Raw genomic sequence first — 23,442 nt, 5'->3', positions numbered from 1 at the left:
CATCCTGTAGCTGCTGTAGCTTGTTGGCTACTCAAAGCTGATTTTTGTTTTTTCTGCAGAAGCTTTAATACATTCAGATAAATCAATTAGGATTCATCCACTAATGAACCCTACAGTCTTTATTTTTGTTATTTTCCCATTATTAACTCACCAAACATTTTTCTTTTGCAGATAATATATTTTAGCTACATGGACAGACGTGCTAAAGTTTTCACTTTTCACTCCAAAAGTCAGCAAGTTTTTAAAGGACTTCATACAAAGGAAAGGCTCTCAGAGTTCTCATTGAAGGTAAACCACAGCTTTGTGTTTTCTCCATGTTGTCTTGCAGGGATGTTACATGTTATCCAGAAGTTCATTTTAAAACCTCAAAGGTCAATTAGTGCTGTGGAGCTTTTTTTTATTATGGTCATTCTTTTGCTGTACAAACGTTTATTTTACAGTTCTATTTTCTCTCCTATTCAGATAATCACAGAAGCTTCTATGTTTTGTGTAGAAAAAGGTAAACCCGTGTAATAAAAGACGTAACATTCAGAGACTGGAATAGTTCAACAAAACTTGTCAACAGAACTGTGGAACTGGTCAGAAAAAGTTTACTTTCTACAAAAACTAATGTTTACTCCAAGCAGGACATTTGATATAGAATCACTCACAGAATCTCTGTGTGTCGTATCATCATGAGGCTGTCGGGCTGGAGGTACATTGATGAAGTTCAAAGTTACATCTATAGCAACAGACACTTTCACATAATGGAGCGTAAACTCACATTAACACGTAATCTACATACAACAACACAGTAAAATGCATACAGTGACATCATATCTTATGTGTTCTTGTAGATGATAGTAGTTTTTCTATTTACACTAACAATCATTAGGTCATCTGTTGTGCTTTTTATGCCAATTATAAACCGATTTTGGTTTAGAAAAAAGGTTAAAAATAATAAACCGGTTCTTTTCAGTCCCTTGCACATGTTGTGTACGTTTACAACAGGAAGCCCTGACCGATTTTAAGGCAAATTGAAGACAACAATTTAAAGATCGTCTTCAAAATATAATGTTCTTTTGAAATGACAAAAAAAGGTTGAAGGTGTTGCTTTTAAAAGGAAGGCTGCTCAGTCATCACACTTGCATTTCCACCTCTGCTTCACTGCTGCCCTTGCAGTCACTGGCAGCCGCCGTGTTGTCCGGGTTGAGAGGATATTCTTCTGGTTGATTCACTTTGCTGTTTGGTGGGATTTCAGGGACACAGAGCTGCTTGAGTTTCTGTAGGAAAAGATAAGTCCAAATACATCACATTAGCAGTCTGTCACAGGGCACACAATGTACTCCTTTATTATGTAAAATCTTAGCATTTTTCCCATTCTTCTGCCTAAATTATTCTCTTCCTAAACTCCCATCGCAAAGTTCATACTGTAGTTCAAAGTACAGTAACTATGAACAGAAACCGATGCTGAAGAATTGGATTTGGTTATTTCTGTCCACATAAACAGATGTTTATGTGGAAGGTTTCTATAGAAACCTTTAAATCCTTGCTTTCTAATTATTTCTCCATATTCCAGAAAGATGCTGTTGGAAATATTAAAAACTGAAAGTTGAATCGAGCTCATTTAGTTTAAGTTTATCCTCTATTGTGATAACTCCTGTCCAGTGACAGACTGAGGACCTGTCCAGGATGTCTTCTGCCTTCACCCAGCAGGGGCCGGGGTAGGCTCCACAGCCCCATGACCCCGAAAGGGACAAAAAAGGCTTAGAAGATGAGTGAATGTGATAACTCCAGCACAGTAAAGATGAGCATTGGATGATGAGCATCGTCTCTGTCCTCTGAGTGATGTTTCGGTCTGAAGGGTCATCCACACAGGAAGTCTGTGTTAATGACCCTTCAGACCGAAACATCACTCAGAGGACAGACACGCCTCTTTTCTTTTTAATTATTATCAGCTTCTTTTTGTTATTCGGTGCAAAAAAGCTTTAGGCTTCATCTTTACAAAATCCACTCAATGTTTATCTCTGGGTGTCAGGATTATTTTCTTATTAGTGCAGCGAAACTGTGTAAAGACTGTAGGGGAACATTAAATACTGTAATGCAGCAGCATCTTGTAACAAAATGCTTTTCATTAAAAAAGAATTTAATTTAAAAAAAGCACTATAAGCTCTTTAGTTGGTAGAATGAAGAAAAGGAATGTGACTGAAATAGGATTTTAGGACGTGGGATGTGGTGAATTTGAAATGAGGAGGGCAAAAACAAAGACACACATTCCAGCAGTTTGATAAAGTGATTGCAGCAGAAATATTCAAAACAAAAAAGCCCAAAGTAAAACTTTTCCTTCCAATGTGACATGATGGGACTGGAAAGGCCTGAAAACAAGATCTTTGGCCCCTTCTCTCTGAAAACTGACAGTTGAACACCATTTGGATTTGAAACTATTGTTTTTTTGGTGGCAATACTTTTCAGATTTAAGATTAAAAAATAGCAAAGCCATTGTTTTAGGCAAAAATGTATTTTATCACATTTTCCCTAAATATGGTTCATATGTTCTCCCTTTAGAAAAGTGCAGCACTGCTTTGCTTTCATGTTTTTGTTTCTATGACATAATTAAATGAACAATAAAGAGAAAATTATATATGTTTTCTGGATTTAATCTAGGTTTTTAATTTTGTCAAAAGAACATGAATTATTTGTAATCTGACTCCCTGAGTAACAGAAGGTCATTCTGTTGGGTCAACTGTACTCCAATGCAAACCAAACCAAAAATGGCATTTTCTTTTGTTATACCATATTTCTACTTTGGTGGGCCGTCGTTCATTTTCCTGCCTACTCCTGCTAGGATTTTCACTTCAGGGCCACCGTACTTTAGGACTGAATAAACAAAGTATATGAAGCGTGTACAATAATATGTATTTCATGTAAATGTGCTTTAATAACAAACAGAGGTTGCAGAAGATCAAACCTTCTACCAATATTTTGCTCCTAATTTGAAATGTGTGCGTTCCAGGGGATTTCTAAGCACACAAAGCTTCTTAATTGAGTGTATTATCAGCAGTGAAATTAAAAAAAAAGTGCACAGCTTATCATATGATTATAGGAGCACCTTTGTCATAAATTCCTGAATAAATCAATGCTGAATAACTTCTTTTTAAAATAAAAAAGTAAGAAAACAAAACAAAACAAAAAACTCATGTTGCTCCAGAGCCTCAGGTTGCTGAATCTTCCCAACAACATCACTTATGGGCAACACCAATCATTAATGGTTCCTTGAGACGGTACTTTCATAGTTATCACTCTTTGCACTAGTGTCAACTCACAATGCATTTTCTTTTTTGTAAGCATATTTTATGTATATGATTTTAATTTTCATACAACTGAAAGAAAAAGTAACTAAACGGAAAATTTCGCACAATGTGAGGCATCTAAGGTGAAGTGTAGAATTGATTTTTCCTCATTGGAGATGTTTTGTATTTTCACATCTATTTATCTATGTTTTAAATGATCATTATTAACGCAAAATACCACAATAATTCTGTTGATAATATATTAATTCAACTTTCTTTTTGTTCAAACTGTTCATAACAATCATCGACATAACCTCTATTGGTGAATGACTTCATTTGACAACTGTTAGCAAACAGTTGCAACAGAAATGCAAAGTCATTATTTAACCCTTCTTTTTCATTATTTTTTAGGAGTTCTCACCTGTTTTAATGTCCCTTCCATCTGAGACATTTTAAAGATGATCCACAGAGGAACCATAATAACACAGAGGAGTCCAAGCGTCCATCCCAGAATGTAGGCCCAGGACGGATAGATGTAGGTTTTGTTAAACTTCAGAGGTCTGTATCTCACTACTGAAAAGATGAACGTGCCCTGAGACAGCAATACCAAAAACACATATCAGCATTAGTTACTTTTCTCAATAAAAAGCTTAATGTCACAGTGGTTAGTTGTTATTAACAGAAATAATGTAAAATAACACAAAACCAATAACTGGATCTTAAATCTAGAATTAATGATTACATAATGAAGTTTGGATTATGCAGGATCCCTTACAGATTTCCTTTTATGTTCTTGTTCATTCTGATATTTGAATATACATGTGAACAATGACAATCACAAAAACACCAATAAGTTCATATTTATTAAATTGAATTATTTAAAAAAAAGATCCTGCTTGTCATAGGACCTGGTACAGTTTGCATCTCTTTGATAGCAGTCAATTTCACCAACTTTTTACTTTATTATTTAAAAAAAAAGTAATTTTTCACTAACCAGGCAGACTGTGGGGGTTACAAATAACCAGCAAATCTTTATGAGAGGCCCGGGGCGATATCCTATCATGTCTTCTATGTTATCATACAGCCGATCTCCACCTTAGTGAAAAAGAAACGTGCTTTACATCTGCATGTGTGGACACAGAAACAGTCATTGTGAAAGCATTTTGAAAAAGGTTGAAGCAAAGAATGTTAAGCTCAGGATGACAGAATTAACTAACATTCTTCTAAAACCCTTAAAGAGCGATTCTGGTCCATTTTTCACCGACCATAACCAAGTAGGAACCACAAAGAATGACTTGACCCTTCAGAAAAATTAGACACAAATTTGTTTTTGTGTTATTGTTACTATTAGGATAATTGTTTTGTTTTTTGGCATAAGTTAAACATAAGCATAAAGAGAAAATAGCATTTTTTCAATATATATAAAATACTTTATTATGATTGACAGAGGTTCACATGAATTCCTTTCAAAATAAAAGGCACTTTTGACACAGCGTGAGACTCTGCTCTGCTGGTGCTTTTATAATTTTTTTAATTGCTTTTTCTTTTATCGCCGTTAAAACTGTTTGTCTTTCAGCGAGAGCCAAAATTGAATCGGTTAGTTCAAAAGGGGCCCAAGTCCACAATTTTTCAAAACCGAGATATTATATGTTCTATGGTCTTCAAGGGCAAAGCTATCTGATTATGTGCAAAAAAAGTTCCAAGTCCGTTGTAATGTATTGACTATGCTTGACATTTAAAATGCATTAAGTGCAAAATTCCTGGACTTGGGCCTCTCTTGCATGGGTTTTGCTTTATCCCATAGATGGCAGCACTAGTTATCCCATATGGCAGCACCCCTGTTTAATTCAAGAAGGGTCTAAGTCCATTGACTTTAGTTTGCTAGTCCTCTGAAATGATAAAAGTGAGGTGCTTCATATTGTAGCATTTGTAAGCAATGAACTGGTGCTAAATCTGGGTAAACTATTAATCATTTGGTGAAGCCTCCTTTTAAGCTATGCAATTAAAATCATTTCCTGGAAAAACAAACCTCTTGGACTTGGGCCCCTTTTGAGCTAACCAATTCAATGAGGTGTAAAACATCCAGATTTGTTTGTGTCCTACAAGATATAAACGTTGTCTGCCATATTTAACTCACCAAGTCAGTCAATTTTCGGTTAATTAAGGATGATATTGATGTCGCTATTCTCGCTGAAGAGGAGATGTCTTTCTGGCTATTTGTGTGCACGGGGGGCGGGGCTGTTGTTCAGACTGCACGCAGCGCGCACGTAAAATGAATTAAATCTGCGCTAGAGCGCCCCGACTATCGTGTCAACCCGCTGCTATGATGACTGTATTTTGCGCTCTCAGTGTAGACACACTGGAGGGGCGCGGGGGGGAAACAACTCGCTGCTGCAGAGGATATGAACAGGTGAACAGGTAGAGGGGAAAAGCAGGTCGAGAGGCTGGGGAGGAGCTTTGGCTTCAAACTCTGTCAGAGAGATGGAAACACGGGTGTCAGATTAAGACGCGGATTTCACTGCGGGAGTGGAAGCAGAGACTCTTTCTGGGATGATCTTATGAACTCAAACATTTATTTAATTTGTTTTATATTTACATCATGACAGCAATATGTCAAAACATTGCTGTTTATTTTTCTTTTTTTCTTCTATCTCATTTTTTCATGTATTTTACTTTTCAAGTTGGAAAATGTATAAAGTAAAATGTTTTGTTAAAAAACATTGTTGCAATGCAATAATTAAACTGTACTTGGTTAAAAACATTCATTTAACATTTAAATATGTTTGATTGAGACTCATCCTTGCAGGCTTATAACTAGAAAGTGAGTTTCATAACTTTGATAGAAAAGGAAAGGTTAACCTCACGTTTCAAAACTTCTGTTAAATAATACACTTCCCTCCCCACTCATGAACTTCTGCCCTCGAGGCAGAAATGAAATCCACACAGACAAAAGGACTGCATTAAGGAAATATTTTTAAAAATGGAATTCATGAGAACTTTTTGGATTTCTCAACCAAAGAAAATGTTTAATGGATCCAACATCTAATCTCCCAAAGACATGAGATCAATGGAGCTTCAGTGAAACAAACTGAAGTCATTGTGGGAAAGCGTTTTGGAGTGAACCAAAAAGCTGAAGTTTAAGGCGGATAAAATAGAACAGAAATCCAGTTATGCCTGTTAAAGAACTGCATGTACTGCATTTGAACCTGGAAAAGCAGACCTCCAGCCATTTATCTATAATTTTCTAAACCTCTAAAAGTGTCAAACCTGTTTTGAATTCATTATCTTTCATTGTGCACAGAAACTCTTCAGAGATTTATAGTTTTCTTGAATCCCATATAGACTAAAAAGAATTGGTTTTGGGGTTTTATTTATAGTAAACATGACTGCAAATAGTTGTTTTGTCTTGCTCATGCTACCATTTCCTGGATCAGACTGTGCTTTCACGAGCTAAAGTAAGGGAAGTGATGCATATATTATGACCTTTGGCCTTATCTGAATCCACATATTTAGCCCAGTTAACTCCTCCGCCCATCAGGGGGCAGCAGTCTAAGCAAAGTTGCCCAGACTTCCCTCTCCCCAACCATGTTCTCCCAGAGGAACTGGAGGAAGTTCCAAGGGGTGTTCCCAGGCCATCCGAGAGACGCAGTCTCTTCAGCGTGTCCTGGGTCTTCGGGGCCTCTTCCCAGTGGGAAATGTCCGGAAGACCTCCACAGGGAGGCGTCCAAGAAGCAAACGGACCAGATACCTGAGCCACCTCAACTGGTTCCTCTGGATTTGGAGGAGCAGCGGTTCTACTCCGAGCTCATCTGGGTTACCGAGCTTCTCACCCTATCTCTAAGGGACCACCAACCCACCCTACGGAGGAAGCTCATTGTAGCCAGGACCTCGTTCTTTCAGTCATGACTGAGAGCTCATGACCACACAGTAGGCGAGTACTAGAATTAACCGGTAAATTAAGAGCTTTGCTTTCTGGCTCAGCTCTCTCTTCACCACAACGGACCGATACAGCGACCGCATGACTATGGATGCTGCTCCGATCGGCCTGTCAGTCTCACGCTTCAATCTTCCCTCACTTGTGAAAAAAGATCCCTAGATATTTAAACTCCTCCACCCATTCAACACACCAAGAGATGGCAAACTACCTTTCTCGAGAAACATAGCCTCAGATTTAGCTGTGCTGACCCTCATCCCAGCCGCTTCACACTCTGCAGCAAACTGTCCCAATGCATGCAGGAGGTCCCGGCTTGATGAAGCCAACAGGACAACATCATCTGCAAAGAGCAGAGAGGAAATTCTGTGGTACCCAAACCAGAGCCCCTCTGGCCCCTGCTGCGCCAAGAAATTCTGTCCTTAAAGACTATAAGCAGAACCGGTGATAAAGGGCAGCCCTGCTGGAGTCCAACATACACCGGGAACAGGTCTGACTTACTGCAGGTACCTGTCAGCTGCCTCTGGAATCCCACAAACCTTAAACAACTACAAAGTTGATCATTGATCTCCTGCCTAGGGTGTCCTGATACAACGTGTATTGATGGACACCCTTGTGCTTGGACATGGTGTTATAGACAAGCTGGACTTTCCAGTACCGCTTCGAGAGACACCAAGAAGGTTGGGTATTCCACACTGTTATATGACCCTTAGGCCACAGTCAGAGACCTTCTCGCCGCCTCTCACCATGACTCTCTTATTGTGGGAGTCAACTGTCTTTCACTTGCCCTTTAGTGCCTTTCATGCTTTATTTAGTAGTCAGCAAATTACATAATAAATAATGACTTCTTTGTTATTTTCTGATGACTAAATAGCGCAATAAAAGACTAACATATAAAAAAAATCCACATTGTTTCTGTGCTTAGTGTCCAAAAAAACAAAAACAAAGACTGAAACAGAGTCAGCATGTTTAACCCTTGTGCTATCCAAGGCACTTTAACATTGTGAGTTGGGTCATCTAGACCCACTAGACAGTGCTCTGAACCTTTTTTCTTCAATGATTTGTGATCTTCACTGGTGTCCATGGATTACATGAAATCTTTCCACCTTTATCCACCTTTGTCATGGTAGGGAGAACACGTCAATGTAAGGGTGGGGTCATCTAAGATAGCACAAGGGTTAACCTTGCTTGTGAACTTTATTAAAAACTCACCATATATCCATCCAATTGCAAGTGACTGACATGTTGAAAGAAGGAGAAGATTGCTGCCACTACAAACATAGTGATCGAAAAGTTGAAGGAAATACAAGCCCCCCTAGAGGGAAAGAGAAGGGTCATGATCAACAACTGTGCATGGAGAGGAGTTTCATGATGTGCCTGAAAAGGAAAACTTTTCAGGGGAATAAAAACACATTTTCAGAAGATAAAATAAAGCAAGGATGTTCTGAATATTGTTTTCTCACCTCTGTGACAAGAAGAAGATCGAGGAGAAAGCAAACAGTGCAGAGAAAAAGCAGCAGCAGCTCTCTGCGGTAAGTTCTTCGAAACACTAAGGGGAACATATCTGTGACAGAGGTCATCAAGCACTCCAGACTAACAAACTGCAAACACAACAATAAAAAAAACGAGTTAAAATAAACTAAATAGTAGCCAACCATCCATTCATTTTCTTAACCCGCTATGTCCGTTTTTGGGTCACTAAGTTGCTGGTGCCTGTCCCAGCTACAACTGCACAAAGGTAGGACACAGCCTGGACAGGTCGCAGTCTGTCACAGGGCACACGATCTACTCCTTTATTATGTAATTTGCAAACACACAACTACGAACACTTCAGATTGACCAATTAAAGTATGAAGCATGTTTTTGGATTGTGGGAGGAAGTTAAAGTGCTCAGAGAAAACCCACACATGCGCGGGGAGAACATGCAAACTCCACGCAGAAACACCATATTACCAGAAGTATCCAAATGATCAGAATCAGGTGTCCTTATCACTTGGTCTGGTCACAGGTGTATCAAATCAGTCACTCAGGCCTGCAGACTGTTTTTACAAACGTTCGTGGAAGAATGTTCCGCTCTCAGCAGCTCAGTAAATTCCAGCGTGGAACTGTCAAGGACGGCACCTGTGCAACAAATCCAGTGGTGAAATGTCCTCAGTCAACTGTCAGCTCTATCAGAACTAAATGGAAGAGTTTGGGAACAACAGCAACTCAGCCGCCAAGTGGTAGACCATGTAGCCTGATGGAGAGGGGGTTCAGCAGATGCAGAAGCACAAAGAGGTCACCGACTTTCTGCACAGTCAGTTGCTACAGAGCTCCAAACTTCATGTGACCTTCAGATTAGCCCAAGTCCAGCACGCAGAGAGCTTCATGGAATGGGTCTCCATGGCCAAGCAGCTGCATCCAAGCCACACATCAAGTGCAATGCAAAGCGTTGGATGCACCGGTGTTAAGCACAACGCCGCTGGACTCTAGAGCAGTGGAAACGCCTTCTATGGAGAGATGAATCACACTTTACCATCTGGCAATCTGAAGGACAAGTCTGGGTTTGGAGGTTGCCAGGAGAACGGTGCATTTGGGACTGCATTGTGCCGAGTGTGAAATTTGGTGGAGGAAGATTAACGTGGGGGTTGTTTTTTCAGGACTTGACCTCTTAGTTCCAGTAAAAAGAACTCTGAATTCTTTAGGATACCAAAACATTATGGACAATTCCATGCTCCCAACCTTGTGGGAACAGTTTGGAGCGGCCCTTTCCTCTTCCAACATGACCGTGCACCTGAGCACAAAGCAAGGTCCATAAAGGCATGGATGACAGAATCTGGTGTGGATGAACTTGACTGGCCTGCACTGACTCCTGACCTGAACACCTTTGGGGTGAATTAGAGCAGAGAGTGAGAACCAGGCCTTCTCCACCAACATCAGTGTCTGACCTCACCAATGACCTTTTGGAAGAATGGTCTAAAATTCCTAGAAACACTCCTCAACCTTGTGGAAAGCCTTCCCAGAAGAGCTGAAGCTGTAACAGCTGTAAAAGGTGAACCCACATCATATTGAACTCTCAGTTAGGAATATGATGGAACTTCAGTTCATATGCGAGTCAAAGCAGGTGAGCCAATACTTCTGGTAATATAGTTTATTTGAACCAGGGTCCTCTCGCTGTGAGGTAGGAGCACTAACCACTGCACCACTGTGCAGCAGCTAACTAGCAGCCAATATCCAAAAATCAAATAATAAAAGCAGGTTCATTGTCTTTTCAGTTGTTTATGCATGACTTTCACCTGTGTGTCTGCTCCCAACAGGATCACCATGATGAAGAAACACACGGCCCACAGCTGAGGTAAAGGCATCATGGCTACTGCACGAGGATATGCGATAAAAGCCAAGCCAGGTCCTGGACACAAAGAAGGAAATATTACAGGTTTACTCTGGAGAAAGCACTGAAAAAACAGACCAGGACTACAGGTAAAATCAGTGACCATTGTGAGTAAATACACTTCTCATTTTTATAACTGGGTTGTAAAAGTGAAGTTTCATCAACACAAGTTATTGTACTGTACATTATTTTAAGTATCAAATCAATAATTTGGCAGGTTTTTGTGCAGGATCAAACTGTAAAAACACTTTTCAGGCCAACACACATATTTTTATTAAAGCTTGTTTCATTTTTTACAATGAAAATAAAAAAATATTTTACCTGAAGCAGCCACCTGAGATATTGGCAGTCCTTGTTCATAAGACATAAAACCCAGAACAGAAAAGATGGCGAGCCCTGCCACAAAGCTGGATCCACCATTGACCAAACACAGACCAAAAGTGTCTCTGAGGAAACAAATAAGAAAATACAATGAAAACAAAGTTAAAAAAACATGACTGAATGGATTATTCTGGCCTGTGCTAAATCTAGTAGATTTGAATGTTTTCATCACATTTTTTTGTCATTTGTGGTTATTTTCATGAATGAATCCCAGCGAAAGCAGCCTCTTTCTGGTTCCTTTATGTCCTTCAAACTGGAGGAATGACTGAATGGTGCGGAGTTTGGTTGTGTTTTCTCTGCATCTCCATGACTTTACAGACATACTATGAATTCTGCCAACGCTGTAGTTGACTTTTCAAAGCATGAGGGTTACTTGCTGCCTTATGCTTGCAGGCCAGGTGAGCAGCCTTAATGAAACACATACTGTAGTGCTGAGAGAGGGCCCACTCAGCCGCCCTGTTGACCTGTCTGCCCCCCCCCCGCGAGGGCAGAAAGCTGAGAAGCAGGGCATATTTTGACTGGCTAGAAGGAGATTAGATTGTGTTGCTTCTAATTTGGTCCCACAGATTTATGATGCTGATGAGGTCTGCTGAAACACCATCATCAACAACATCATCAATGACAACGTTATTAACTGTTGGATCTGCAAATAGGAGTTGTTTATTATTCTTTTCTTACTTAGTAAAATGCCTTATTAGTCACAGAGTAGCAGCTTAGTGCCTTCAGTAATGTAGACACATTCAAGAGAAGCAACAGAGCTGGCTTGGGCAGAGGGTGAAAAAGAAGAAAAATAGAGAGGGGCAGGAAGTGAGAGGATACGATTATGACTTTGAGCTTCACAACATTTATGCTCGATCAGCTATAAAAGAAAATTGTTACACCCAAGAACAAATTTCTAACATTAAGACAAGCTTTTATAACTGTACATGGATGATACCAGAAAATATGTCATGCGTATGTTGTTATGAGAGAAAACATCTGTAGAGAGCAGCTTGTGAAATGTTCAGACCAGCAAATCATCAAACACCTCTTTTCCCCATTCTGAGAGCCAGCTTGAAGCAAATCTTCACTGAGTTCTAATAAAAACAGCAGATAGATAATACTTAACACCATAAATACACTTTAAAAATTAACTAGTAACAATAGTGTCCAGTGTCTATAAGGCAGTGTAGAGTCTAAAAGCTGATATGAAAAAATATCTGCAAACGCCTTCCTTCCTGCATTGAGGTGTTAAAGTCTCTGATTGAAGGAGCATTTCAGGTCTTATGCAGATGATGATGATGATGATGATGATGATGATTTTCCATGATGGATTCCAGTTTCAATAACATACTTCTCTTACCCACCACAGTCACAGATTTCAGGGGACATCCCAGAACGGAGTCGCATGCACGCACCCGTTTGTCAAACTGAATAAAGTGAAATAGAATGCGCTCACTTGTAACAGTCGTTGTTAAATCGGTTGTAGCTGCCCAGAGCTGTCAAACTTCCCTGACAAATCCCAAAAGAGAAAAGAACTTGTGCTCCAGCGTCCATCCAAACCTGTGAGCACACAGCATTCAGTAAATATCCCCCAGAATAGACTCAAACCATTAAAAGATTCAATTTAAATGATTTTGTTTTGCTTGAGTATCTTTGGTGTGTTTGACTATATACTTACTTGAGGGTCCACCAACCTGGAGGGGTCTGGATACAAGTAGAAAGCTAAACCATCCATAGCTCCCGGCAAGCTGAGACCGCGAGCCAAAAGAACCACCAACATGACATAAGGAAATGTTGCTGTGAAGTAAACCACCTGTCAACACAGAGCAAAGATTTATTCTTGCAAGGCAGTCAGTGCCACTATTATTTTATGTTTATAGCTTCATTTTTATAGAATGAATGTGTGTCGTCTATCAACAGTAAGACTGTAAATCCTTTTATTCAGGAATTGTTGACATGCATCGCTTCAACACTTTAAAGCGCTCACTAGTGTTGAATGTGATGTAATGTACTGGATATGAGCATTTATATAGAGTTTGTAGATAAGTTTAAAAACATATAAACGTTATTTCACAAAGTTAGTCTAAATGCTGTTAGCATTTTACTGTAGATACTACGAACAAAACCTGGTCAGTCTCCCACAGAAATGAATATCAAAGTCATAATATTTCATAAATGCTTCTGTATTTGACCACCACAGAATACAACTGACATATGACACAATTTGTTTAGCTCCAAAATATATAAGAAGACAACCGTATGTTTCTATAATCCCACAGTACACAGGTATTTTCATTCTAGGTGTTCAGGGACCATAAAAGAAACAAAAATGCTTTTACTGTGAAAAGTGTTCTGTCCGCCACACACAATTCTGACTGTAAAGTTTTCCTCGTCATTTTATGTTTTTCTTTCTGCAATGTTTTCATCCGTTTATTCCTAAATTTCATACAATTTTCAGAAAATTAAAAAAACAAAAAAACAAAAAAAAACTTTTTGTTAAAATGATTTGACTATGTCCATTCAGAGATAATCACTCATCTATCTCAGTAGTGTGTTTAGCTTCTTCAGCTGTTTTTTAAGGGTTTACAACATCAAAGAGTAAAATAATGAAGAAATGCTTGTGTTGATAAAAATGTGATTTCCCTCCTCAACATACAACATTCCACCACAAAGACACTATGCTACAAACCACACGAATCATAAAATCAATTTTTTTTATGTTCACATCTTTAGCAACCATAAAACTCTTAACTTTGATTAACAGGACGTGTTGAACATGTGTTTGCACGTGTTTGATTGGTTGACTCATAGCTTATCATGTCCTAATAGTATTTATTGCAAATAGAGGTCATTCTTACTCCTTCCTATAGCTACAGACATTCATCCTGGGATAGAAATAATATAAACTCATGTTCTTCCTCATTTTCCCACAAAGCCCCTCACAGCCTAAGTCCCTGGAAGCCTGTGCTAGACTGCAGGCTTGCTAATAAAAAACGTTATGAATTATTCTGCTGTAAAATCTTCTAATCAAATCTGTAAATCTGCAATTAAAGCTCATTTTTGGCTATATGAAAAAAAGCATTCTATTTGTGAAAAAATAAAAAACATCCATTATTATTGCATCTTTGAAAATAAATGAGTTTTCAGGGTAAAACGTTTGACAACTGACAATTCATTTAATGTCTACAAAGAGCTCATTCTAAAACATTTCAAGAAGTTCTCCTGCAACATTTCACTACCTTTCCAGTGGATCTTACACCTTTCCAAACACAAAAGTAGCACAGGATCCAAGCCAGTAACAGACACAAGGCCAATTCCCACCTCAAGCTACCAATCTGCTCAATCCCCTGAGAAATACCCAGGACTCGTCTCCTGGAGAGAAAGACATAAAATTGCCAAAGCAAGAGCAGTTAACAGGTTAAAGGAAATTTAAAGAACAACTTTGCAGAAAGACGTTGAAGAGTATTTGTTAGAAAAAGTTAAAGGCATGAAAAAGTGTGCATGAAAATATTTGCTGTTTAGATGATCATTTCATTTAAACACTGAAATATTCTTAAAAAAAAACTATGTTCTCTTTAGGGCAGAAAATAAAAAAACAGCACTTTATGTCAATGAAGTCTTGTCCAATGACCAATATTTACTCAATCTAATTAATACGACTTTATCAAAAGCAGACAGAGGTGCTGTGCTTTTACCCTTTGTAAAGCTAAAACTGATGGAAAAACAATATTATTATGAAATACTTTGGTTCTCTAATTCGACTAAAGTCTTATCATTATTTCTTCAAATTTTATATTTAGTAGTAGAATATAGTAAATTACAAGTGCAATGCTATGAAAAAACTGTGAAACACAGCAGCAGCCTAAATAGCTTTTTTGTGGAAGTTGCACGACTAAAGATCTCAAACTTTCACCCTGCATTCCAGGCATAAACAGGTAAAAATCAAAGCGGTCATTGTTTTCCCTAAGATTTCTCTTTAATCCAAAGAATCGATGCTTTCCGTCATCCAAATGGGTTTGGCATTAGATTTGTATAAAAAGGAAAGTATTAAAAAGGGAGTAAAAAGTCGAGTTTCGTGCTGGGAGGGATTTTTTGAAAAAGTGCCAACTATGTAACCCAATGTGGTGGCTACTGGGAAGTAGTGAGAAATCTGGAACTGGAAAAGCAAATAAAAGAAAATAATCCTAAAAGTCTTACACTGGCTGCTTTGCATAATCAAGTTTTCCCAGTGCAACCCAAAATTTGGATCAAGACAGAAAAGGAACCAGATGAGAGTTTCACTTACTCCCAGAATTCAGTTGCAGGCGTTGTTGCATTCGCAGCTGCACTCCAATTGGATGACGTGTTTGCTTTGTCAAATTCAACACAGGATTCTGAATTTTAAAACAAAGAAGCACACACACATATCCCATTTAATCAGAATGCATTTTTCCACATTAGTATTAGTAGTAGCATGAAAAAGGTCAGCACAATTGATCAGCAGAATATCCTAGTGTGCTGTTCTAGTATCAACCTGTATTCCAGTCGTTCTTGCAGCTGGCCCAGGGAACCTCAGCCCTGAAGGAGGAGAAGAGGTAGAAGAAAGCCCACGCCTGGATGACAATGTATGATACAGCTGCATATGCAATCACAACTTGGGTTGCATAGCCAATGCCTGAGGAGACAGACAGGGTTATTATAGATTACAAGGTGTGAAAGGGAACAAAAATCATGTATGAAGTAACTTGTGACCAGTTTTTTTTTTTTTTTGGTACAGACAAAGTAAGGATATATTTACTGCTGTGAAATATTGAGAATGTGTGATCATTGTGACTTTTTCACCAGGACTCTCACCTCTGCTTGAGATTCCACCAACAAAAATGATTCAAAGAATTCAGAATACCTGTACAAAACAGTTACAGGGTCAAATTAATGCCAAACCATGTGCTTTCTTTTGCTTTTCGGAAGTATATAATTGACACCACCCTTAATTTGGTAGCCTTTGGCAAGCATTCAACAACATTTTCTCAGTATCTTGAAACCCTGTGGAGCTATGTTCCTGGGTCAGCTTATATATCATGTCGACACTTGGCTCCGTCAGCAGCTGCCTTTGAAGGGCTCATTTCTGAACACGAGGTGGGAGACTAATTTACGAATGTTCTCATAACTTGTGTGTGCGTGACAGGGTGCATGCTTGCAGTGTATAAGTGAGACTCAACCCTCAGGGACATGCCAGTGTGTGTTATAACTGTTTTGTTGTTGCTTTAAACCTGCACCCTCATTCACACCTACAGAAATGACTTGTTAGGGCAAAAATGCCGTCCCCTGTTGTTGGAAAGTATGCGCTCTTCTGTTGATCACAATCTATCACATGGAAAAGTTTAGCACCCACTGAACCTTTTTTTTTTTTTTTGTAGTTATCCTGTGGTGAGAATCTACAATGAAAGGGTTCAGAGACACACTCCCTGACCTTGTGTCCGTCTACATCTACAAGGTTTGGTGGTCAGTGCATTTATGGAAACTTCTAGGCAGCGACGTGCAGTCAGAGGAGGCAGGTGAGGCTGTTAAAAATACATAAATTCAATAAAATCAATTTTCTTTTTTAAAATTAAAAAGAAAAAACCAAATATTAATTTTTAGACGAGTCAATTATGATTACTTTTGTATTGTGTGGGTTTTCAACATTTCTTTGGTAAAATAAAAAACGTAGTGAATTTACAAGATTTCTGTTTAAAAACATGTGAAAGCGGCAGGTGAGGCACCAGCAGCCCGTCCCCTCCTCCGCATGCCCACACTGACTGGAGCTGCAGCTGATTCATCTACTTTATTTTTTGCAGTCTGTCTATCGCCAGAAAAGACGCTTTAATTAATTCATTTATTTTTTTTATTTCTCGTCAACTATCTAATTACATTGGTGCCAGTCTGTGACTCATTTAGTCTTTTTTATCCAGTAAGAATACGCTTTCGCCCACCTTTGTCATGGTAGGGAGAACGCGTCAATGTGAGGGTGGGGTCATCTAAGATAGCACAGGGGTTAGAAATACAGTCTGTGAGACCCGTAGTACGACAGCCTCCAGGCAGGGGGCGCCGGTGATCCCAGAGAATGTGACACAGCTTAAGAATTAATAGAATTAGTGGTAGCGAGTCAAGTGCAGCCGTCCTTTAATATGGTTAAGTGTCATTTTCTAAATGGAGGATTACATGTATAAACTCAGGAACTTGTTTAGACACGTCTCTGGCAGTGATCTACATGGAGAAAATTGAAAGAAAAAAAAAAGTAAGCTAAAAAAAAAAGTAAGTCAATACTAACTATTTTGGTGATTTTTTTCTATTCTACAGTTTGTAAACAGAAATGGAAAAATGTTAAAATGGAATTTTAATTAGTACACTTTAAGTTTCGCCAGTCAAACGGTGAATGAGCTGCTCTGCAGGGTTCACGCGTTTGTAAATCTGACGGACGCCACAGCAGCCGTGAACCTCATCCCCCACGTGACTGGTTCCAGGCAAAACATGTTCAAACTTGACAGCATTTACAATAATAATTTTCACATGATTAACAACCAGATTGCATCTGATAAAACTCAGACGGCTTACTCTGTTGTCATTGCACAAGAACAAAGCAGTGCGTTCTGCAAAACACAATGATGCAACCAAATGTTGTCGCTCTCCATGTCTGACAGGAGTTTCCTTAAAATGATTGAGAGGTTTTTAAGGTGACTGGAGGCTAGAAAAGGGACTGAATATGCACCATGTGATTCATTAGATGTGAGACAGGACTGTGGTTGCTGGTTTGTATTATGTTATTATTATTATTATTTTTAACTTGTTCTGTCCAACAACTGAGCAAACAGAGGAGCGCTGAAAGCATTTTTTGGTGGACAGGTTTTACTTTTACAAAAAGAGGTTATGTATCTTCGGAAGACCAGAGGGTTAATTTGTATAAACCCCTTTTTGTGTTTTTTGGTTTGTTATTTCATTGACAAATCAAAGAATACAGTTTTTATTATATTTACATTATATTTAATCACCCCTAAAGACCAAATGCAAACTAACACAACTTCAGTCATCGACACAGACAGCACAACTGTTCTGCCTGTGTACCATGGAAGGTGAATTGAGAGATAATTTATTACCATAATAGTATTGCAATGTTTAGGAGCTAATTTGAGTAAACTCTCGGGGGGGATCTTTGTAAATCAGGTCCTTCATGACAAATAGTTATTTCAGGGACTGTTAATAAACTGACCTTCAAACAAGGGGCAAAAGTATCTCCAGCAGGTAATACATCCCTGGGATGTGAACTGTCCCATTGCTGTCTCCAGCAGGAACATTGGAATACCACAAGCAAGAAGAAACAGGATGTAGGGAATCAGAAAAGCACCTGCAAGAAAAAGGAAAAGAAAGAACAAACCAAGTGGAAAAGTTTGGTTTGTAACATGTTTCTGTTTATAGACCCACCCTTTTTGAATGGGGAACCAGTAGGAGAATATTAGCACTAAAACAACAAGGCCAGCTCAGTGTTCACCCTGATATTGAAAGGTTGTGAGTTCAAATCCACAGCCGAGTCAGAGACTCTAAAAATGAGACCCAAAGCCTAAACCACTTAGCTCCCGAGTGCAGCTGTGTCTGCAGCTCACTGCTCCCCCGTTGGTCAAATATAGAAAACAAATTTAATATACCTAGGTATGTGATAACTAATCAGACTTCAACTTTAAGTTCTTCAGTAAAAAACAAAAACAGGTGTGTCCAAGTCATTAACTGTAGAAAATGTCTTTCCTCCAGGTCCATCGAAATGAGGCCAAACCCTCACGACTGCTTCCTGATACGGGCGGCACCATGTTGAAACCAGTCGACCGTGATTGGTCCGAGTCGCTCTGGGTCGTCGTATCAATGGCTACGGTGACAGTAGTTGCCATAGATACAATGACTCAAAGCGACTTGGACCAATCACGGTCGACTGGTTTCAACATGGCGGCGCCCCTATCAGGAAGCAATGGTGCTTACTGTTTGGGAACACGAGAAAGGGAGGGGTTGAGCCGTCCATTGTTTTTACAGTCAATGGTCCAACTTCTGATGCAATAACCTTTGCCTTAAATTTAGCCTGAATATTGCTTTCTAACAGCTCTTAGAAGGAAAAATCCAATGACATTGTTGATTTTTTAATTGAAAAGCAAGTGCTTTTTGTCTATTTACTGTATTTTTATGTGTATTTTTTAGTGGATGCCTTGTTTACCTCCTCCATTTTTGAAACACAAATAGGGAAACCTCCAAAGGTTTCCCAGCCCAACGAGTGTTCCAGCAGAAGCCAACAGGAACTCCATCTTGTTCGCCCACTGGCCTCGTTCCAGCACCTGAATTTTCTTCACCAGGCGGTTTTCTTGACTGGGCGCCTTGTGGCTGGTCCCTTTGAGATGTTCCCTTGACATGTCGAGCAACAGTGGCAGAAATTATGAATGACACCTCCACATCCATGTTTCCAGGGCTCAGACTGTCAACTCTGCATTTCACAGGCTTTCAGCTGATGTTTGTGTGTAGACAATTCATTTATCAAAACTTGAAAGATTATCAAGAACAGTTTTTGATTTTACTGGCAAGATTTTGTTTGCAAAGAAGCAGAAAAACTCTGGAAAACATTTTGTCTTGGCAGCAACAGAAACACAGCAGAGACTTACCCCTCCATTGCAAACAGCTCTCCCCTGCAGAGCTTTTTCCAGCCACACAGCAAACTGATCTATATTCCTTTCAGCTGGATCCTGAGCAAGACCTCGACACAAACAGCAGAGTATGACCACAGCAGAAAAAATAGCAAGTTCCTCTTCTTTCTAATTATTTTGGGATCGCTTTTCACTCCATGCTGTTTCACTTGAACAAGTTGTTGGCTCAGTAACGCCATGTGGTACTGCCACTTCCGTGCTGTATTTTTCCACTGACACAAGCCTTTGATTCATTCAGATTAGTACAGTACTAACAACTAAACTAAAACAGCTGACCCCTCTCTGGTATGTCAGTCTTTGCACAGACTTGTGGCTTGCCAGGTGGGACTTTAGAGTTTGGGGTTTCAAATGTCCTTCGGTGTGAATAAAAGAAACCCAAGTTTCGCCTCTATTTTGTATTGTCACACACACAGGCACACTATTATACTCTGTTATACAAATGCACCTTTGTCTGAACATCTATAATGGCACAATATTTTTACTCTTATCTTTTTACTCTATTAATTTTTTACTTAATAAGTGACTCACTTGTGGCAGTTAAATTCCATCTATCTTTACATTCCATCTTTCTTTTTAAAATCGCCATGGCTTTTTCTTTTGTTTCATTCAGGTGTGACCTTGTAGAGACAATAAAGTTAACATAACTGACTTTTATTGTTTAACTCAAGCCATGTTGAAATCCTGATCTGGTTTTATGGTATTTCTGGTGCCTCTAACTTAGTGAGTGAACCCAAAAGCTAGTGTAACATGGATCTATATATATACATGTGTTGACTTCATATGTATTTCCAGGTTCTGTTTACTTTCAGTTTTGCAATGTCAGTTTGACATCAGGGTTTACACTGTTTTTACTTTTAGCAAAGCTTTTTTCTTTGCCGAGATTTCTTTACTAACTATATTTTTTTGTGTTTTCATTGATTGAAATGTCATTTTGATCTCGTGATATAACGTTTCAGCCACTTTTTTGTTATTTAATTAAGACCTCTGGAGGAGGAGAAGTTCTTTAGGGGGACAGACCAACCATACCTCTGTCTCTGGAAATCTGTAAAACCAAACTTTGTTTTTTTCTTTTGGTTGCTGGGAGAATGGTACTTGCCTGACTACATTGTGCCAAATTTCAAGTTTGGTGAAAGGAGGTGTTGGATGGTTTTCAGTCACTGGTGTTAGTTCCAAAGAAAGCAGCTCTGAATGAATTAACATACCAAGGGATCTTTGACAATTATTTGATTTAGGGGATGGTGTTTTCTGGTTGCAACATGAATGTGCACCCGACACAAAGCAAAGGCCTGTAAGGACGTGAATGAGACGGTTCTGTTTAGAAGAACCTGACTGGCCTGCACAGAGTCCTGACTTTAACCCAACAGAGCAACTTTGGAAAGAATTCAAGCAAAGACTGTGAGCCCAGCCTTCTAATCCAACATCATCAAATGAATCTTAGTTTGACAAAACATGTCTCTGACTAGATTATTTTAATAAAATAGGAATTCTTGGTTAGCCCATTTTTATTACCTCACTAGCAGATTTTTTTTGTCATTTAAAGAAAATTTATTAAGATTTTTTGGCATATTTCTGAGGGACCTGTTTTGCAGCACAAATTAAAAATTAACTTAGAGATTTCTTTTAGAACACTGATTTTCCTTCATGAAGGAGTATGCAGACCACCAACATGCTGTTGCTCAGACTGTGTGCTGCATCTGCACCATTAAAGGTCTCCATGTTAAAAACACAAATTGGTTTTAAGTGTTGTTTGCAGCTGATGAGGGAATCAAGGAAGAGAAAAACTGAGGAAATGAAAAACTGATCAGGGGAAAATCTCAAATTGTGTGTTTTCCAGGTGATTTGAAAACTGCTCCTCCCACCTCCACAGTCTGCAGATTGTTTGCAGGTCGAGTTCAAGGTTGTTTTTTTTGGACAGCCAGGACTGAAAAGAACAATAATCCAAGTCTTACTCTTTTTCATACATGGCTGTAACCCTTGTTCTATCCTAGGCACTTAGACATTGGGAGTTGGGTCATCTAGGCCCACTAGACAGTGCTCTGAACCTTTTTTCTTCAATGATTTGTGATCTTCACTGGTGTCCATGAAATCTTTCCACCTTTATCCACCTTTGACATGGTAGGGAGAACACGTCAATGTAAGGGTGGGGTTAGAGGACAGCATAGGGGTCAACAAGGAAGGGAGTTACTGTTGACTTTCTATTGTGTCAAACATTTGTTATTATTGTCTGTAAAAAGAGAGGGAGCCAGTTACTTTGCTCACATGACCAACAATCCCTCCTGTGTTGAAAGTCACTGAAAGTCAGGAGTTCACTGTCTTCTGAAGATAAAAAAGTTGATGTTTTATTAAAAAAATGCATTTGAATCCTTTTTTTTTTGGCAAAAACTGTTCCGATGCAATGCACTGTGGTCTATATTCACCAATGTAGTGAGCATCAATGTACACTGGTTTTTCGCAGAGACTTCTGGGAAATTTGTAGTATTTTGGAGTTAAAGATTTGGACAGCATTACAAAATGGTGAACACACTATATAGGGCACTATGTAGTGAGTAATCAAGGAATTTGGACACAACTGTCTGTCCATCCAGATGGCTGCTCACATTAATTACAATCCTGTCTAAATGTTAAAAGTGACGGTCCCCCCTGAGCATGATACACATGGGCCGACCAGGCTCCGACTGTGGAAATGGTTTTACCAAGCTGATGAAGCCAGGGGTAGCAGCCGGAGGCACCGTGACAGTACCCCCCCCTCAACGACCGCCTCCAGGCGGTCCGGGACGACGATCCGGGTGGGCCCGATAGAAATCGTCTATGAGGGTCCGGTCCAGAATGAGAGAGCGGGAGATCCACGAGCGCTCCTCCGGACCGTAACCCTCCCAGTCCATCAGAAACTGGAACCCGCGCCCCGGCGACGGACGTCCAACACCTTGCTGGCGGTGTAAGCAGGCGCTCCGTCAATGATGTCACTGGGAATGCCGTGGTGTTTGTAAACCTCTCTAACCAGAATGTCCGCCATTTCGGTGGCAGTGAGCAGCTTAGGAAGGGGAATGAAATGGGCGGCCTTGGAAAAACAGTCGATAACGGTGAGGATGATGGTGTGCCCCTGAGAGGCCGGCAACCCAGTGACGAAGTCCATAGCTAGGTGAGACCAGGGGCGTTGAGGAACAGGCAAGGGGCGAAGGAGACCTGCAGGCGGCGAGTTGGACGACTTGGAACGGGCGCAGACGTCGCAGGCCGCCACGAATTCCCAAACGTCCCTATTCATGGAGGGCCAGAAAAAACGGCTCTGCAGGAGTCTAAGTGTCCTATGGATACCACCATGACAAGCCATACGTGAAGTATGGCCCCAGACCAGGACGTCCGAGCGGAGAGAGGAGGGCACGTATAGGGTGCCGGGCGGCGCCGGAGGATGGTCAGGTTCTTCTCCCTGGGCTTGGATGACCCTCCTCTCGATGTCCCACGTCAAATTTCCCACGATATAAGTGGGGGGGGATAATGTAGGAGCTCTCCCGATCGCTTTCAGAACTGTATATGCGTGAAAGGGCGTCAGGGTTCATGTTTCTGCTGCCCGGTCTGTAGGTGATCGAGAACCTGAACCTATCAAAAAAGAGGCACCAACGGGCCTGACGCGAGTTTAGGCGTTTGGCCGTACGTAGGTAAGCGAAGTTTTTATGATCCGTCCAAACGATGAACGGATGCTCAGCCCCTCGAGCCAGTGACGCCACTCCTGTAGGGCGAGTTTAATGGCGAGGAGTTCCCGGTTACCGACGTCATAATTTCTCTCCGCCGCGGAGAGCTTCCTGGAAAAGAAAGCGCAGG

At 40.0% G+C, this 23,442-nt stretch overlaps 1 protein-coding gene across 2 annotated transcripts; it reads right to left on the bottom strand.

The window, feature by feature from the left end:
- Positions 1–380: 380 nt before the first annotated feature.
- LOC101175070 (sodium- and chloride-dependent GABA transporter 2) lies at positions 381–21,655 on the bottom strand. 2 transcript variants are annotated; one of them, XM_020703050.1, is made up of 15 exons: positions 19,585–21,655; positions 19,146–19,330; positions 18,159–18,293; positions 15,447–15,587; positions 15,219–15,306; positions 14,173–14,305; positions 12,612–12,746; positions 12,390–12,493; positions 10,892–11,016; positions 10,476–10,588; positions 8,664–8,801; positions 8,413–8,515; positions 4,264–4,364; positions 3,691–3,861; positions 381–1,262 (listed from the first exon to the last, which is right to left on the bottom strand). In XM_020703050.1, the coding sequence occupies exons 1-15, from the start codon at positions 19,590–19,592 to the stop codon at positions 1,119–1,121; spliced, it is 1,824 nt and encodes a 607-aa protein (XP_020558709.1). In that variant the 5' UTR covers positions 19,593–21,655; the 3' UTR covers positions 381–1,118. The 2 variants fall into 2 exon arrangements, 1 of the variants encoding a protein (XP_020558709.1); XR_002290175.1 differs by lacking the exon at positions 381–1,262 and having other exon boundaries at positions 3,751–3,861; positions 8,664–8,749.
- Positions 21,656–23,442: the final 1,787 nt, after the last annotated feature.

This window comes from Oryzias latipes, chromosome 5 (genome assembly GCF_002234675.1).
Source record: "Oryzias latipes chromosome 5, ASM223467v1".
Lineage (NCBI taxonomy): Eukaryota > Metazoa > Chordata > Actinopteri > Beloniformes > Adrianichthyidae > Oryzias > Oryzias latipes.
This window is presented reverse-complemented; position numbering and strand designations above follow the sequence as displayed.

Coding starts and splice junctions, on each gene's coding strand:
- LOC101175070 (XM_020703050.1), bottom strand. Junction 18,294..19,145: donor GTGTTTCAAAAATGGAGGAG/GTAAACAAGGCA, acceptor TTTTTCTTGCAG/GTGCTTTTCTGATTCCCTAC. Junction 4,365..8,412: donor TGCAATTGGATGGATATATG/GTGAGTTTTTAA, acceptor TTTTTCACTAAG/GTGGAGATCGGCTGTATGAT.